The 17,781-nt window shown below is 39.8% G+C and overlaps 5 protein-coding genes across 5 annotated transcripts; 3 read left to right on the top strand and 2 right to left on the bottom strand.

Annotated features, from left to right (window-relative positions):
• Window positions 1-598: 598 nt before the first annotated feature.
• On the top strand, window positions 599-1,579 carry K444DRAFT_309217 (DUF899-domain-containing protein). Its single transcript, XM_024871795.1, has 2 exons — window positions 599-749; window positions 799-1,579. The coding sequence occupies exons 1-2, from the start codon at window positions 738-740 to the stop codon at window positions 1,513-1,515; spliced, it is 729 nt and encodes a 242-aa protein (XP_024741028.1). The 5' UTR covers window positions 599-737; the 3' UTR covers window positions 1,516-1,579.
• A 63-nt stretch (window positions 1,580-1,642) lies between these two features.
• On the bottom strand, window positions 1,643-2,563 carry K444DRAFT_641061 (uncharacterized protein; the record flags this gene model as incomplete). The annotated part of the gene is made up of 2 exons (XM_024884562.1): window positions 1,643-2,450; window positions 2,502-2,563. The coding sequence occupies 2 exons, from the start codon at window positions 2,561-2,563 to the stop codon at window positions 1,643-1,645; spliced, it is 870 nt and encodes a 289-aa protein (XP_024741027.1).
• A 1,257-nt stretch (window positions 2,564-3,820) lies between these two features.
• K444DRAFT_641060 (uncharacterized protein) lies at window positions 3,821-4,822 on the top strand (the record flags this gene model as incomplete). Its single annotated transcript, XM_024884561.1, has 6 exons — window positions 3,821-4,019; window positions 4,106-4,199; window positions 4,264-4,370; window positions 4,410-4,486; window positions 4,529-4,611; window positions 4,684-4,822. The coding sequence occupies 6 exons, from the start codon at window positions 3,821-3,823 to the stop codon at window positions 4,820-4,822; spliced, it is 699 nt and encodes a 232-aa protein (XP_024741026.1).
• Window positions 4,823-4,971: 149 nt separating this feature from the next.
• On the bottom strand, window positions 4,972-7,469 carry K444DRAFT_626169 (uncharacterized protein; the record flags this gene model as incomplete). Its single annotated transcript, XM_024882610.1, has 5 exons — window positions 4,972-6,140; window positions 6,173-6,235; window positions 6,366-6,545; window positions 6,604-6,753; window positions 6,812-7,469. 5 exons carry the CDS (start codon window positions 7,467-7,469, stop codon window positions 4,972-4,974), a joined length of 2,220 nt encoding a protein of 739 aa, XP_024741025.1.
• An 803-nt stretch (window positions 7,470-8,272) lies between these two features.
• On the top strand, window positions 8,273-11,065 carry K444DRAFT_660631 (uncharacterized protein). The gene is made up of 7 exons (XM_024886490.1): window positions 8,273-8,446; window positions 8,496-8,608; window positions 8,672-9,096; window positions 9,164-9,465; window positions 9,520-9,942; window positions 9,996-10,228; window positions 10,307-11,065. The coding sequence occupies exons 1-7, from the start codon at window positions 8,351-8,353 to the stop codon at window positions 10,770-10,772; spliced, it is 2,058 nt and encodes a 685-aa protein (XP_024741024.1). The 5' UTR covers window positions 8,273-8,350; the 3' UTR covers window positions 10,773-11,065.
• Window positions 11,066-17,781: the final 6,716 nt, after the last annotated feature.

Raw genomic sequence — 17,781 nt, 5'->3', positions numbered from 1 at the left:
GAGAATTCGGTCTTGTGTCTCTTGCTATTTGCTCACGGCCCACGGGAGTTCGAACGGCACAAGCCTTGGGATTTTCATGCACAATTAAGTTGCGCTCCATTCTTGATCAATACTAGAAATTATAATTCAAGTTGAGTCTATTCGTTGTTCATTTGATTGACAAGCACACAACAAGGGGCGCCTCTCTACGGCCGTACATGTTATATGGCCGTCCAATAATGCCATGCAAGCCAGATATGCTTACTTAAGATGAGACCTGTAATAGTAATCATCCCCGCCTTTCACGTGGTTTCGCGACCAAGTGTAAGGGGTTTCGTCATTCTCCTAAGCCCCTTCGCGTCACGTACGCGTAAGACGGCCGAACTCTGGGTGTAACGCACACCTTGTATGGGTTCACCTCCAGCCATGAACTCCCATCGCGCTGCGCCCAAGCAATGAACAGGGGAACAAAATCTCATGCTAGTAACTTTCGTACTTGCGATTATGAAGCCCGGCGTCAAAATGGGAGCTTGCTTTGAAAGCAGGAAGAAAGCGGAGTCCGTACAGAGTCCGAAGAACGATCAACCTTATCCTTTGCCGACTTGGAAATAATATAAAACTCCTTCAATGTTCTATCCGTCTAAGTTTTTCTTCCAGCAAACAGACCATCATCGACTTAGCAAACACATTGCACTCATATTCCAACAAAATTGTCGCCTCGCGATTCGACCACACCACACTTCAACCATCAGCAAAGAATGGGTTTCCAAGTGAGGAACCTCGGCCCCAATTGATGAGTCAAAATTAACCTTCCTACAGAATACTACACGCGAAGAGTGGGTTTCAGCCCGCAAGCTCCTCCTCGAAAAGGAAAAGGAATATACCAAAGCTGGCGACGCTCTCGCAGAACAACGCCGCCAACTCCCCCACGTCAAAGTGGACGAGCCGTATTCCTTCCATGGACCCAATGGACCTCTTACTCTCGCCGATCTCTTTGAAGGCCGCAAGCAGCTAATCATATACCACTTCATGCTGGGTCCCGATCAGAAAGAAGGTTGCGTCGGGTGCTCCTTCGTTGCTGATAACGTCCCCGTGTATCTCCAGCATTTGCATTCTCGCGACACGACCTTTGCAATGGTCTCCCGCGCTCCACTTGAGCAGATCGAAGCTTTCAAGAAGAGGATGGGCTGGACGATGCCGTGGTACTCCTCCTTTGGAAGTGACTTCAATTATCACTTTCATGCAACGAATGACGAGAGCGTTGCGCCTGTTATGTCAAATTGGGAGGACAAGGAATCTCTTGAACAGAAAGGAAAGTTGTTCTTTACTAGGGGTGAGCAGAGTGGGTTGAGTGTGTTTATTATTGGACCGCGGGGAGGTGTGTACCACACGTATTCGGGGTACGAGAGGGGAGTTGAAGGGTTGCTAGTTACTAATCAGCTTTTGGATCTCACGGCTCAAGGGAGGCAGGACCAGCTTCCTCATGGTATCAAGGCTCTTGGTTGGTTGCTTCATGATAGATATAATGGTGAATAGGCAGTGGCTGGATGTTGATGGCGCTGTTCGCTGCAGTAAACCCAAACCGCATGGAATGCCTGCCTTTGAAGTGCCATCAAGTATTGATCCTCAACACGCATGACCACCAGTAGCAGAATCAAGTCTTTCAAGCTTTCCTCCCAATAATGCACACCTGATCAAGGGTATGATAAACCCCCTTATCAACCTCCCTCATCGCCTCCTCCTTCACCCTCTCAATCCTCTCCTTGCTCCAACCACTCCCTTCTACCTCCACCAAGCTCTCCAAACATCCCATGAAGCAAGCGATTACATTCCTGGTTCCCTTATCTCTCAGCTGTAATTCGGGATCCTGCAGCCTATCCGTCGAAAACACATCCTCGTGAACATCAACCAAGCCTATTCCACGAAATACATCTTCCCTCCTCACATTCTTCGGCTCTCTCATCATCATGCCTATCGCGACGTCATTTTTGGAGCGAAACGGCTCTAGACCGTCATACATCTCCTGGCACGCTGCGCGAGAAGTTCCAGGAACGGAATTGTAGAGTGCGAAATTGCAGGAGTCGATCCATTGCAGCCAGCCACCCGGTCTCAACAGCGTGATCAGATTCTTAATCGCGCGAGCCCACTCTATTCGCGTTGTTGCAACGCTAACGAAGCGCACTGCGACTATATCGTAGGTTCTTATCTCCGAAGGTGGGAAGGGGAGGAGCATGTCCTGAATCTTGAATGCCACGTTTGGGGGTAAGGTTTGAGATGGAGGGAAGGCGGATGATGAGACGTCGAAGCCGGTAAGTTGGCATGTCGATGGTAGGCTGTTGGCGACGTCGAGTAGCCAGGCTCCAGTGCCTGCACCTATGTCTGCTATTTTGAGATCGGGTGAGGTGAGTGGGATGTTCGGATGGACGAGGAAGCCGAAGGTTTTAGTCGTGATGATATGTTGTTCGTCTAGTCTGTTTGAGAAGTCAATCTAGATATTCTGATAACAAGCCTTTGAGACCTACCGTTCTGGTATTTCATGTCCGCGGGGGAAGATATTTGAATATGGGGCTTGTGACTCTGTCATGTTATCCTGTACGAATTTAAAATCAGTCTCGGTGGAGTCTCTGTCGGGGCTGAAACCCGACCCGTATATAAAGATACTATGGGGAATGTATAGTCCGGCCTTGAGGGAGCTAAAATGAGCGCCAGATATCTCTTTATACTTGCTCAGACTGACTTCCTACGTGTGCTCAGGTTTCTTCAATCGTGCTCAGAAATACTCACCTTTTGGATAACCCATGCGGCCGCCGCCCCCGAAGCGAGGGGCAAAGGGCAGGTAGCGGGTGCTATGGCAGCACTGTCCAAGTGCACGTCGAGTCGTCGACAGGAGTTGCGAAAGCAACTGATGCCAATGATGCAACAGCGAAAGAGGTAGAGAAACGCATCTTCATGAGATAATCAGAGAGCTTTGAGAACACTGGCACTGATGGAGTGAAAGATCAGAATTCATGGGAGATCAGGGGCATCTAGACCTTCCCGAGAGCCCTTGTGCTTTTGTGGCTTGGCTAAGAGTGGGATTGGGGCGGTTTGGAAAACACTCCAAGACTGGTGCATGCGATAATCGAGAAAAACGGTAAAACACGATAAAAACATTCACCGCGCGCCATAACTCGATGGATTGTGTGCATGGGCCTCGGTGCAAGCGCATTTTGATGATATATTCGGAGCACTTGTAGAAGAAAGGCTGACATGACTGAAATTGGCTAGGCCTTTGCACGAATAAAGGTTGATAATTCCCGCCCACCAGGCACGGAATTATTAATTAATTAAGTTCTAGTTTCTAGGCCCTATAAGGCCTTACAAAATAGGGGCTTATAGGGCTGTCATATTTAGTTTTAGGGACTTGTTCGCTAAATTTCCAGGCTTTCTTAAGTTTATCTTTAAGCTATAAAATATTTATTTTTAAACTTCTTTAATTTGAAGAACTATTACTAATTTATATTTTATAAAAAGTTTATATTGGAATAGCCCTTAATTAGTGCCATAAGAAAATTAAAGAGAAAGCTAGATTTTTGGTATTCTTGTTCGAGCGCCTCTACTTTGAGTTAACACCCGTGGGGGTGTCGTTTTACATATTCCCAATATTAGTGCGGGGTTATTCAAAACAATTCAAAACCCCGGTGTTTTGAAATCAATGATTATAATTGATACTTGTTATGCCGTTCCCGTTCGTGATATGGATATATGAGCGGGAAATTCACAAAAGAAAAAATAAAGTGAAACGCGCAAAGTAGTTGAAGCATTCAAACTGATTTATATTTCTATGTCACTTTTAGGCACAATGGCATCCGCAGATGTTCAGGACCCTCAAGTTTTCAGCCACTTCTTAAAGCATCTCGATGATTATGAGCAACATTCCACCCCAGTGGCTTCTTTATACAAGGCACCCAAGGCACCCTACGAGACTCTCAACCTCACTTCCACATTCAATTATTTCAAAGACAACGAAGATGGATCTCCTCCCGCCCCAAACTATGTTGGTAAGCCAGAAAGCTAATTCAGACCAACATTGCCACAAGACGTGACAGTTTATGACATTCGCAGCACCGAAGACCAATATACCAAGTCGTGAATCATGAAAGTAAAGAGAAGGATTTTATTGATGACGACCAGATCCAGAAAGTCTATTATCCTGAAGTCGAGAAATTGTTGAAGTCGGCGTAAGTGACATCGAGAGAACTTCCTCGACAAGTCTGGATTGGGAATCCTCACTGACGGTTCCAGTACCGGCGCTTCAAAGATCTTCATCTTCGATCATACTCTCCGCCGGGAATCACATGACCAACGCAGCCAAACCGAGCCCAACGAGAAGAAGCCCATTCTCTTGCGTGGTCCCATCTAGCGAGCCCACATCGACCAACCCTACAAAGTCGGCCCGGAAAGAGTGACACACCGTCTCCCCGCCGAAGCAGAAACTCTCCTTCGCGGACGTTACCAAATCATCAACGTCTGGCGACCCATCAAGCAAATTTTGAAACACCCTTGAGAGTTGCCGAAGCCAAGTCGGTTCTTGATGAAGAGCTCATTCCCCTTAAGCTTATTTATCCTGATCGTGAGGGAGAAACGTATTCGGTGAGAGCGAGGCCGGCGCATAAGTGGCATTATTTGAATAAGCAGACCCTGAAAGAGGTGTTGTTGATTAAGTGTTTTTGACTCTAAGACTGAGGGGAGGGCAAAGAGTGCACCGCATAGTGCTTTTATTGATGAGGAACGTGTGGGTGAGGCCTCGAGGGAGAGTATTGAGGTGCGAGCTTTGGTTTTCCATCCAGACGATACTGAGTGAGTGTTGGATTAGGAGGCAGGGCTCGAGCAACCACAATGGCCTACCAGTACCAGCCAACAGACGAACCTGCAACCTTTACAGCTGCAGTTAGTATTTGAATGAAAAGATGGCGCTCATCATACCGAAATCCCTTCTTTCTATTATCCTTCTCACATGGTCAACATCTGAAGCCTCTCGGAACTCAGTCGTACGGTGTATTCCACCATCCAATATTTCAATATATGAAGATCTTTGCCACACACAATAGCATGGCGGACAATAGAATATACGCCGGGCCAATTCTCACGAACAATAGCAGCCACCTGGCAGTCTTTGAAACAACACAAGTACTCTCCTTCGCGAACAGGAGTTGACAACAGAACGCTGCCACTTTGGGATGAACCCCAATATCCAAGAGCAGTAAACTTCTGATTGTAAACTAGAGCTCGTTTTCCACTATTGAATTCGAGAATTGAGCGGGCTTCTAAGTTGTTTAGTGGGACAATATCTTTTGCGTTGGAAGTTGAACCATGGTTTAGCCAGGCAAAATCTTTTGGCTCGAGTCGCGAACTATGTAAGTCGTGTCGCAGGGATCTGAAATCTCCAGGCATAGAACCTGCAAATGAACCATTCTCCCAAATGGTCGTGTTACACGGATCCCATTGTACTTTTTTCGCAACGAGGCCCCCCACCTCGAGTATCTCACCAAGGTCGTAACTACTAGGAATAACGTTCTTCATCCATAAGGGTGTATCACATTTGCTGTCCCAGAAAGGATCGCCGAACACTTGCTGAAGCAGACGACTGAAAGAGACCAGATAGTTATCAGCCCCACTCCAGACAGAGCCACGTTTCCAGAGAGAAGCCTTGACGACTTTCACGTAAAGCTCATGTGGCGGTTTGGTGTAGTCGGGTGTAAAATTATCGGTGTCTTCAGCGGAGTCGGAAAGAGCCAGGAGTCCATACACCATGTCCCTGGGGTCCTTGGCCTGGGATCTAGCAAAAGAGGTTATGAGATATCTCAAAGAGCTGCAGCCGACGCCTCCAGACTTCGTAACCCGGAAAGCCTTCAGAAATTCCACTGCAGGTGTCCCGGCAATTATTTCAACGAGTTCAGGAGATAGTTCATACCCTGGGCCATACATTGTGAGGCCCTCAAGCTCTTTCAGAAACGTAGCATTTAGAAACCTCTCAAATTTGGCCCACCCTAAGACAGAAGCGCCACAGTGAATAATCGGCTCGGAACCCAGAACTGCTTCCTGAATGACCCAGAGTCTGCTCCAGTAGGGGCGCTGGCATATTTCTAATATACCCTTCCGACAACACCTTTGAACCGATCCTGCAACGATGAGCTTGATAGTTTCTTCTAACCGGAAAGACAGGGTACACTACCCTCGAGAGATTCCACTGTGAGATTCTTCGCATCAATTGTACCTAAAATCTTTTTCAGGTCAGCTTCTACATTCTCCCAATCGGATGCCGTCAACAATCCCCCCCCCTCCCAGGCTTTTGATTTCTATTTGATTTCAGTTATGTCTCTTCAAACATAACCCGGAGATCTTACCCCTCAAACGACTTGGAATCAAGAAAGTTTTGGCTCGGAGGCATATCAAAAGAACTTGGTATGTGAGGTCATGCATGGTCAGCAGTGATTGCAGGAGCTCTTCTGGGTCATCGTGATCTGGATAGAGCCTGTTCGCCTTCAACTGCCCCCATGCGACGTCCAAATCTTGTAGATCACGACCTGTGTAAGCCAATTTAGAGATGCTCCTGTTATATGAAGAGTATCAGGGTGATCTTACTGATGATCCTGGTGAGAGGAATTTCGTCGTCATCTATCACGCGTTTGACTTGGGATAAAAAGTCGATTATGCGATCAATACGCTCCCCACCCCGATATCTCAGCCTTGATATGGCTTCTGAGGTCTGGTTCCATATCCGCCCCCCAGGAACTGCAAGAATTAGCCTAGTTGCTCTCGTCTTCCGCTCACAGGGACTAATCAATGTCACCATCAAGAGACAACTTGGTTCCCCTATCAACGAGGGAAAAGTTCTCCATAGCAGGAATGGTGTTTGAGGAATGTTCGCCTAGCCAAATTCGAAGCCTCCATGCCGTTTGGTAGATTTCCCCCATGATCTGGACTTGTGCTCCCCGTTCTATAATGTCGTCTTGGTTGATGCATATTGCGTCGATCCAAATCGTTAAGGGCTTATCGACGGCTATGGAGTTCACCATTCCTGACTTCCATGTTTTTCCCCACCCGAAAAGATTTTGGGATGAATACCAAGGCTCTGAAGTCCCAATTTCGGCAACGAAATCTCCATCTCCCCAAGCAGGTTTCTTAGTCTCCTCACGCCGATTTGTTGCTGTCATAGCTTCATCTCTTCGGACGTCTCGTCCAGTTGCCTTTTTGGAGCCTCGGAAATGGTACAGAGCAAACCAGAGGTTTCGTCGAATGCTGAACAACTCCCCGTTGATCAAAATCGACGCATGCAAAACGTCCGCCCCCCAGACACACGAGAGGGCCTCAAAGTTCGGCTTGCTGCTCAGTGATACGTGGTCAAGTGTACACCTGATTTGTTGAGAGTCTTCGTCTGGAAGGAGGGTTACCAGTCTGATCTGGCGCCTTCCCAAAGGCCGATAAGTAAAGCTTTTGGGTTGGGCCATGGTCCTTGTCATTCAACTCGAAGGCCTCGGCGTTGGCAACAGGTCAAAATTTAGGAATCGAGGGCGACAGCCTTGTCAAGTGGGAAAATGTAAAACGACAACCCCGGGTATCGATTAGGGTGTCAAATAGGGGCCACTAACCCAAAGTAGAGGCGCTCGGACGGGAACACCAAAAATCTAGCTTTCTCTTTAAATTTAAATTACTTTATAAGAATGAATAGAATTAAATACTTTTTTCAATCTTCTTATAGCACTGATTAAGGGCCATTCAAATATAAACTTTTCATAAAATATAAATTAGTGATAGTTCTTTCTCTGCTCACGCTCTGATCGGTTCGCTCACCCTGGGCTCAGATTAAAGCAGCAGTTGCTTGACTAAAACAAAACCAGCGAAAGGGAAGATTAATCCTGAGTCTAAGGGTATTTCGCGTGTGGTCTGGAGTACGTGAATGAATAGGGCATCGGTTGGCGAGATGTGAGGAAATTCCCAGCAAATCCATGGAAAAGGGTTACCATTGTTCTATGTACAGGTGTTGAATGGTTCTTTGGCCAAGTTTGGTGAGTACCACGTGCCGGTAAAGAACAAAAATCCGCAGCCTCCGTTATTGTATTGGTCCGACTCCGTTCAATGCTGGGGAGTCGTGGCCCCAGTGCTATTCGCTTATTAAGCGAGGAGGCTGCCTATTGTACGAATGGGGTACTCAAAATCTCGGAAGCCGCGGAATCCGAGGAATCCTGGTGATCCGCCTATTTTAAAGTTGGGGCATCTCTCACGCAAACCTCTACTTCATTGCCCTTTCCAAAGGAGATCAGCTCCCCTTCCGAGCTATCAAAACCGCCCTTAAACCGCGTAGGCTCTGAAAAGCTGAAACTCACGTGATATGAGTGCAGAAGGAGGTTCAACGCCCACTCCTGAGCCCGACCACTCCATGATCAACACAAAACTAAGAGCCTGTGAGGCATGCAAGTCTAGAAAGGTAAGCTAGCCAACTGGAACTTGGGCATATTTGCTTGACATTCTTCCAGATACGATGCGACAAGTTAAGCCCCTGCTCAGCCTGCAGAAGTGCCAATATCCAATGTTGGACTTCTCGGCAGCCCAGAGAGAAACGTCAGCGTGTGTTGATATCAAACAAATAGTAGGCTAAAACTCTTTGTTTTGTTTCAAGCCTCTGAACGGAGCTGACCGTATCAACCCGAAGTGAGGAGCATCTTGAAAGCATCAGCACCCACTTGTCGCAGCTGCAAGGTATGGTTGCGAACCTAACAAAAGATACTACACCAGTTAGACCCCAGCCCTTAGCACCGCAAATAGTGCCTCCCGTCCTTCCGCCTTCGTCAAATATCAGACGAAGTTCAATACAATCTGAAGAAGCAATCTCAGGCACCATTCCTTACCTCGGGGAATCCTCTTTCGAAGTTCATTCCCAACAAACAAGCCAAGTTTTGGAAAAAGCTCTTAGGAGCACTCCCCCTTCCAATTTCCGTAGTGATGGAGCTTCGTCTGTTTGGCAATCTATCCGGGAAATTCTCATAGAGAAAACAAGTCACCCTCAAGAAAAATTCACCTACGAGCTCCCAATGGTACCTATACAAACTGCGCTTAAAGCTTTGCGCCTTATTGATGGTATGTACTAAATCACATTAATCCGTCTAATCAGGCTGCGTTTTCAATTCTGACTTTTTTTGGCCAGGTTCTCCGGATGAAATCTTGCACTATATGCCAATGGCAGATGCAAGCAAACTAAAGGAAATCTGCCAATCAGTATATTTTCCAATCAAGGGCTATTCAATTTCAGACTTCCTTCTCGTAAATGGCGGGCTAATGAGTATCCTGTGCAACGCAACTGAAACTGAGCTCAAAGTATGCGACATCGATCTGGCTGAGGCTACGCGGAGTATCGTGATTTGCGAGAGCAATATTGCTTTATTGATAGAGCGAATAAATCCTTTCACCGAGCCTACAGTTACCAATATCGATGCTTTGTTGATCTCAGTGAGTGTGGCTTTTGTTAGCCATGGCATGACTGGGAGTAACGCGTGATCATAGGTTCAGATACTTATCTGCCAATCGAAACTTCAAAAAGCTTGGGCTTTGCTCTCTTTGGCTTCCCGACTTTGCCTTGATAGCGGGTTGAATCGACTTCAGGACGACCCAGAAATACCTGAAACATCGGACCTCAGGGCAAAGAAAGTATGCTTTTGGTTCACATATTCCTTAGACAAAGCACTTTCGTTGAACTTTGGTCGAACTTCGAATTTCTCGGATTTCGACATTACGGTTACGTACCCAAACTTCCCGAATACTCCAATCACTGTTACGTATATAGTTTGGATGGACCTCGGTAAAGTGCAGAGCCGCATATATGAAAAGCTTTATTCTGCGAAAGGTCAGCTGGAGAGTCTCGAGTCGAGAGCAAACGTGGCGAGAGGTTTGGCTCAGGAACTTCGAGAGTTGCAGCGGCGGTGCCAGGTAAGTTCTAGGTTATCTGCGAATTTGAACTTGTTTTAACACACACTTTCTAGGATGTTTTTGCGCAATTAACCGAATTGAACGTGCCTCACATAGACACTGAGATGACTATCTTGGCGAACTTGACCCTGGTTTACCGAGCACTTCCAACGCCACAGCCTGATCATCCTCTTCGATTCCCCGAAGAATGCATCTCGACTGCAAGGGAAGCACTTCAGCTGCACCAAAGGCTATGTTTGCTATTCTTCGCAAGATCAGACTATTCTATTCGAATGTACATTGATTGGTTCGTTATTGTCTCTTCCTTCCCCCCCCCAATCCCTCCCCTTACTGCCTCGTCTAACCATCATTCCCTCCGCCTTAGGAACCTTGCATTTTGTCCCTTCACCCCATTCATCGTCATTCTGGGCACAGCCATTTTGAACATAGACTACGAGGATATGAATCTCCTAGCACAAGTGGTCGAGTCCCTTGAGAGGGCATCACGACAGGCGCCTGGTGCGACGAAACTATACAACATATGCAAGATATTGCTGAAGGGTGCCCGGTCCTGCATTGAGCAGAGTCTGAGTACTAAACCAACAGCCACAACAAGGCAAATGCAAACTCAAGACAAAAAAACGCTAGATTATAACCAAGAAGCAGCTCAAAACGACGAGAGTGCTCAATTTGGTTTCCGGGAGGACTGGGATCCCGTTCAGCTGGATCATTTGAGCAACATGTCGACATTGTTTGACAATTATTTGGCAGGAAATTCAAGCTTGATACCGATACTTGACGCCGATTTGACCCAACTCGATATGATGGAATCACCGAGTAATGCTTATTAACTCGAAATCTTCTTGATCAAATTAAGAGTGAATCACTGTTCATGACTGGGAGATCACAACCTGCAGCCTAAAGGGCGGGAATCTCCGTATTCTAAAATGCAGCATACTTTGTAAGATTTAGAATGCTGATCGCTCCTTGACATGATTGATGTTTGGTCTTGAGCCGGCGCTGAGTCTCGGGGTAGAAAAGCTACGACTTAAGGTGATACTGGTAGATGACAGCAAGCGGTTGTTCCGTTATGAAAGATGATTGTAGATCATTCTGATAATAAGATAAATGCAACACGTTGAAGCAATATACCCATACTGCTGCCAGGCCATACCAAAGGAAACACTACATATGCCAATTACCAGTCATCGGATTGGGTTTCCCAGAGACCGCGACCACATGCTTCCATCAAATCTGAAAACCCACTGGCGGCGTCCTCGGCCTCGCCCTTCCGAAATGCATTAGACCATCCGTGCCACTTGCAAATGTGCCTGAGATGCGGGGTGTCTAAGTCCGTTTTTCATTATTTCACCCTTGAACGGACTTCTTCCACGCTAACCTTGTAGGTCCGCTCGTCTGGGGATTTATCTACTGCGATTGTGATCCTTCCCGAGTTACGAGTGGGCTTCAGGCTCTGCTAATACTCTTTCAGGTTCTCGAAGAAAATCCTGACCTCATGTGGTTCAAGTTGATGGTATCTGATCCAATATTCCGGTATGAGGTTGCTGTCCGAGCACTACGGTGCCACTACCAGCTACTATCTTTGGATATGGAGATAAGCGACAACTACGAAGATTGCGGCATAAAGTGACGGGATTACAGGGCATTTACGTTCGCATAGGGGTGTTAGCGGACTCCAGGGTGTGGCTTAAGGTACTGCGCCTGCTATAAGCCTTGTAACTCTAGGCCTGAACCCCTAAAACAAGGGCTGTGAGACATTTCCAAGGTGGTGGAAAATCTTCAAGGGTTATGGTGTTGCTGGCGGAGCAACCGTAGCGCTCGGGCGCTGTGAGAGAGCTATTATAGGACCCTGTAGCGAGTATTCCCCTGTAAGTACAGGGGATATGCCTTCTAAAGGTGTGGTACCCCTTGTTTATAGTTTATAGCGTGCTTATAGGAGAGTAGCCTGGAAATATAGGGGACTTTAGTGGGTGAGTGTAGTAGAAAGTGGCCTGAAAGTGGACTTGCGGTACAAATGCCCTGTAATCCCGTCACTTTATGCCGCAATCTTCGTAATGAGACCCCAGATCATACAGCAGCACATCTAGTCTTCGCTATAGAGTGTGAATGAGATCACTTACCTAAAACGCCTGCATGAATTTTCATCAAGTGTTCCGGCTAATGAATCCCCCACCAAAATTCTTGATGCGAAGTTAGACTTGTCGACAATGTCTTCAGAAATGGAAATGAACAGGGAGTTTCTGTGAAAAATGTATGTTGATTACTATAATCTAATGTCACGCGCACTAAATCATGTACGTATTACTTGGTGTGCCTATACCTTGAATAATTCCTGGGGAATTTATGATACGTGATAATACTAGCTTCCGGCTCGTATTTTCGGAGCTTTAAAGTTTAAATTTTACTATAAAGTTACAAATTAATTCTAAGACACGCACAGGCTTTGCGAGCTTTTATTTAATTGAGCTCAAATACCTTCGAGGGTCATGGGTAAGTCATGAAAGGTACTTACTACAAAGGCGCGCCGAATTGAAAACCGTCCGTTGCGCTAAGCGAGAGTTTTGAAAATCATTCCCTCACCTTTAAAAAATCGTAATAAAACTCCCTAAAAGTTTAGAACCACAGAACCGTAATAAAAGATACTTTGACTTCTTTACTATTATATAAAGCTTAATTTAAAGTATTCGGACTTAGTAGTACTACAATATGCAATTTTCAAAAACTAGAGATTTTAATATTTCTTGCCTAAGGCCCCATTTCATACAAACACACGTCTTTTTATTACTAGCATTTGCTAACAACCAAATTCTAGCATTCAATACTAGTATTTGGGAGCTAGCTTTTAATAATTTAAAAGTATTTTACAAAATCTAAAAACTCAATAACTATTATAATTATAGAGCTTTTAGATTAATCTCTAATATCTTATTTAGCCTCGATTTTCAGCTTTACTAATCTCTTATTTCTTTACTTCTTAATTAGTAAAACTCCTAATTTAAATTACTTTCTTTCTTACTAATAATTTATTATTATTATTATTAATAATAATAATATATATACGGCTTACTATATAGGAAAAAGTTCTAATTACCGAAATAATAATATTTTTTATATTTTGGCCAAATAAATTTAAAACTACTTTTATTAATATTATATAATATTATATTAAAAAAAGAAAGCTTATAAATAATATCTTTAAAAAATCGAATTATATAGTAATTATATTAGAATTATAGTCTATATATATTTCTCTTAGAATTAGTTCTATAACTAATATTATTTCCGGTATATATTAAAATAAAGCTTAAATTATTATATTTTTTTAAGAAAGCTTTAGCTTTCTTAAAACTCTAGAAATTATATCCCTATTTAAAAATAGATTATAGAATATACGGCTTCTAATTTTCGATATTTCTATTTAAGAATAGATTTCTTTGTTTTAATTAAACTAATTAATTAAATATTTACCTAAATAAATAGTAATTAAATAATTAATTAACTAATTAACTAAATAATTAATTAATTAGCTAACTAACTAATTACTTTAAATTAAAAGCTAGAATAAATCCTCTAATATTCCTCTTTATATTATGAATTACTAGTATAATAAAAAAAATAAAGCTTCTTATTATAGTATTTATAATCTGGGTACTTTTTTCTTTTATAGATATTATAAGTTATTTCAGATTAATAGATTCCAGGATATTACTATTTATATTTTAGGTAAATAGACCAGAAAAAGAGGCATTTATTATTTTCTTTTTATATAAGCTCTTTTTATATAAGCTCTTTTTTAGCCTTTTTCTTAATTTCTCTTATAGTTATATATTCTATTATATTATTCTTTCTTTTTAATAATCTCTAATCTTTAGCCTATAGTATCCTTATTACTTTCTTTTTAGTAATTTTATCTAATATTATATTTCAAATCTATATTAATATATTATATATTAAAGAAAGTCCAAGTATAAGAATAAGAAAAATATAATAATTAATAGTAAACTCTATTTTTATAAAATTAATCTTCTTATTAAAGGCTTTAATTCGAGTAATAAAGTTTTCTAAATTAGTATTATTTTCTATTAAATTAAATTATAAAGAAAATAGCTTATATATAGAAATATAAAATAGCTAGTTTTTTATAAAAATATAAAAAGCTTTAAGCTTCTTTTATAAGAGATATTTATTATTCCATTTAGCTTTTATTAGCTTAATTTTAATAAATTTAAAAAGTATTAGAATAAGAATATTTATAATATTAGTATATTTCTTTTTTATAGCTATAAAAGTACTAGTAAAAAAAGAAGTCTAGTAGACTATTTATAGCTTCTTTTATTATAGCTTTGCTTTTATATTAATAATTTAAGTATTATAGTTTTTCTTATTTAGGAATTTAATTTAATTCTTATCTAAAAATATAATAGCTATTTTATAAATTATTATAACTTAATTAAAGATCTATTAATTAGTAAAAATATAATTTTAAGTAAAAGATATATAGAAATATAAAACCGGGTTTTATAATTTATTAAAATAAAGCTTGAATTATTATATTTTTCTAGAAAAGTTTTAGTTTTCTTAAAACTCTGGAAATTATATTTCTATTTAAAAGTAAACTATAGAATATATAATTCCTGATTTTTAATAATATATAAATTAAAGAATATATTAATTAAATAAATATATTCTTTTAATTCTATTTAATTTATTACTAATAATTTGTATTTCTAGTTTAAAAAAATATATAAACTATAGTTTATATTTAAGTTTCTAAATAGTTTCGAATAGAAAAATAATTTATAGTTAATATAAATAAAGGAAAAATATTAGAATAATTTTTTATAAAATCTAAAAAATAAAACTAATTATAAATAATTCAGAAATTATATATATTACTAAATACCCGATATTAAAAAGCTTTTAGAATTCTGTTTTATTACTAATAAATATATATATATTATTAGATTTATTAGAATTATAATAAAGAAAGCTATAAAATTATATTTAAATAAAAATTTATTTAAATTTCTAGAAAATAAAAATATATTTATAATTAAGAACTTTCTAAATATAAATAGAATTATATAATAATACTATTTTCCTAAAAATATATACTTTTTAGAAAATAAAAATTATAATAAAGCTAATAATTTATTTTCTAATTTTTATAAAAATTCAGGAATATTAAAGCCATTATTTATATTAATAATTATATTAAATTAAAATTAAGCTAATATTCTAAAGTATTCTTACTTTTAAAAACTCGAAAAAAAAGAATTTTAGTAAAAGAATAAAGATTATTATAAATACTAGTTTTTCTAAAAATAACTAGTTAAATTACAAATATAATAAAAGAAATTCTAGCTTTAAAAAAAGAGAAATTTATATAAAAAAGATCTATTTATTAAAAGTATATAAATAAGCTTAAATAATAAATATAAATAATATTTCTAATATATCTAAAAAGTATTTCTCGAATAATAAATAATATTACTTTTATTTTTATTTATTTTATTATTAATATTTAAAAAGAATTATTAAGAAATCTATTTATTAAAATAATACTTTATAGTTTATTAGATTGTTTTAAATACTTTTTTACTAAATAAAAAGAATATATAAAAAAGAATAAGAAAAAATATAATTAAAATAATTATATAAAAATAACTAATAATAAAAGAAAATAATAATTCAAATAATTCAAATAAAAGAAATATAAATGGTTTAGTTAAAAAAATACAAATAAAGAAATAGTAGAAGTTAATAATTAAACTAAATTTAATTGTTTTTAAATTATTAGAATAATATAATTTTTCTTAAATATATTAAAAACTTTATATAAATTAATTTAGTATTTTTATATATATTTTAAAATATAATATTATTAATTAATAAAAAATAAAATAATAATTACTTTTATTCTAATAATAGTTATATAAATTTATAAAAAACTTAAAAATATAATTTTTAATATATTAAAATATAATTAATTTATTTTTTCTAATTCTAGTTCTAGTACTAGATCTGTTCCATCCCATCTATTAATACGAGCGGTTTAGGAATCGGGCGCTATAATTAATTAATCGGCTCTCCGATTAATTAATCGTAAATGGAATACGATTCGCAAGCCACAGTGGGTCCCGATTAATTAATTAGAGGGCCGATTAATTAATCGGAGAGCCGATTGCCTAATCGGGTAATATTGAGGTTTCGGGAATAGTAAAAGCTTTACTATACATGCCTCCCACTACGTCTAGGCGCTCCTATAGCCACCCTAGCCCTTTTTGGTGCCCTCCCCTCCACTTGATCACCTGATTCTCCTCCTTCTCTAGCTCCATTCTCACGTGCTTGCTCCTTAGCTACTTTCTTCTTTGCTTTCTCAGATACTCTTCTAGCCTTCTAAACTAACGCAATTGAACCACGATTATTCTCCTTTGCTACTGCTTTAGGAAGGGTAATTTTATCCCTCTTGTGAGTTGCACCAGTAGTAGGTAAATCAGGATAAGTCAATTGGGAGGTGATTTTGTTAAGGGCACTATGCGGCCAGAGAGTAGTAAGCTCGCCATACTTAGTAGCTAGACGGTAGCCCTATTTTAATTAGCTTTTATTAAGAGTAAGGCTCATAAATCACATACCTTTAAAGTCTTTTCCAGAACTCTCACTGAAATCCTAGCCATTTCTGTACCGAATCTGTATTGCTTTGGGATCCCGAGGGTTGCAATCTCTTGAATATCATACTCAAGAGCTTTGGAATTCGCTCTCTTTACCATATTCTCCCTCTATTTTCTCATATGCTCCGCAACCCTCTTAGTTAGTTCAGATAAAATCATCTCCTCAGCTACTTCTTCTTGATCTGCTTCCTCGTTAACGAATAAGCTATCCTCTCTACCCTCAGAACTACTATTCTCATTACTCTCAACCTCCCCCCCTCCCTCTATACCTCCCAGGGCTATACGTGCACGGCGAGCGCTCTTCTTGTAATCCAGGAAATTAGTAGGTGGCTTTTGTCCAAACCAGACCTCGTATGGTGTATTTCCCTTAGGAAGGGCCCCTATAGCTGTGGTATTAATTACCCATATAATTAAAGGAAGTAACTATATCCACGATTAGATACCAGTATCCGCTCGTGCGGCCCGTAGTCTTAGCCTTAAGCCTACGGATCCAGACGAACTTGGAAAAGTGGCATTTCAATTACTAGATCCACGTATATTCTCTGTCCGGATCATGCTATAATAGTATTAATGAAATGTGGATAAAAAGGTTCGGAATTTATGAAAATCGCAGGGATCGCGAAAATTATAGGAAAAGCTTAAAAACGCAGGAAATGCAGGAAATGCAGAAATATAGGGGTAAATCACATGACTTAAGGGACACTTATACGAAAATCTATTAAATCCAGAACCATACGCTCGCCAGGATAATAAGATTAGATAGGTATAATCTCCTTATTATTCTTCTGAGTTTTTTCCTTATTATAGTAAGAATAGCGAGCACTTATCTAAGTGTGGTCGTTACGGGACGGGCCATGCCAAATTCGTCTTATATACTCAAATGCAATATTAGGGGCTATTATATAGGTAATTAGTATAAAAATTAGTATATTTCAGGGGTACTTACCTGTATATATTAATTTCTTATGAATAGTAGTCAAAATCTCAAAGGCATTATTATAGCAAAAAGTATAGCAAGCTAGAAGGATCTCATTGCGGCGACTATTATGGTATTTCTTATGATATACCTGATTATCCTAAAGCTCGTATAATTGGGATTCGTGCTTAATATTAGCCTGGTAGCGTTTCTCTGCTTTTGTTTTACTAGAGAGTAAAGTATTAGGATTTT

Source organism: Hyaloscypha bicolor (genome assembly GCF_002865645.1).
Source record: "Hyaloscypha bicolor E unplaced genomic scaffold K444scaffold_42, whole genome shotgun sequence".
In the NCBI taxonomy this organism is placed as follows: Eukaryota; Fungi; Ascomycota; class Leotiomycetes; order Helotiales; family Hyaloscyphaceae; genus Hyaloscypha; species Hyaloscypha bicolor.
Note: the sequence above shows the minus strand (reverse complement) of the source record. Positions and strands in the feature narration are given on the sequence as shown.

Coding starts and splice junctions, on each gene's coding strand:
- K444DRAFT_660631 (XM_024886490.1), top strand. CDS start 8,351: ATGAGTGCAGAAGGAGGTTCAACGCCCACTCCTGAGCCCGACCACTCC. Junction 8,447..8,495: donor AGGCATGCAAGTCTAGAAAG/GTAAGCTAGCCA, acceptor ACATTCTTCCAG/ATACGATGCGACAAGTTAAG. Junction 9,097..9,163: donor AGCTTTGCGCCTTATTGATG/GTATGTACTAAA, acceptor TTTTTTGGCCAG/GTTCTCCGGATGAAATCTTG.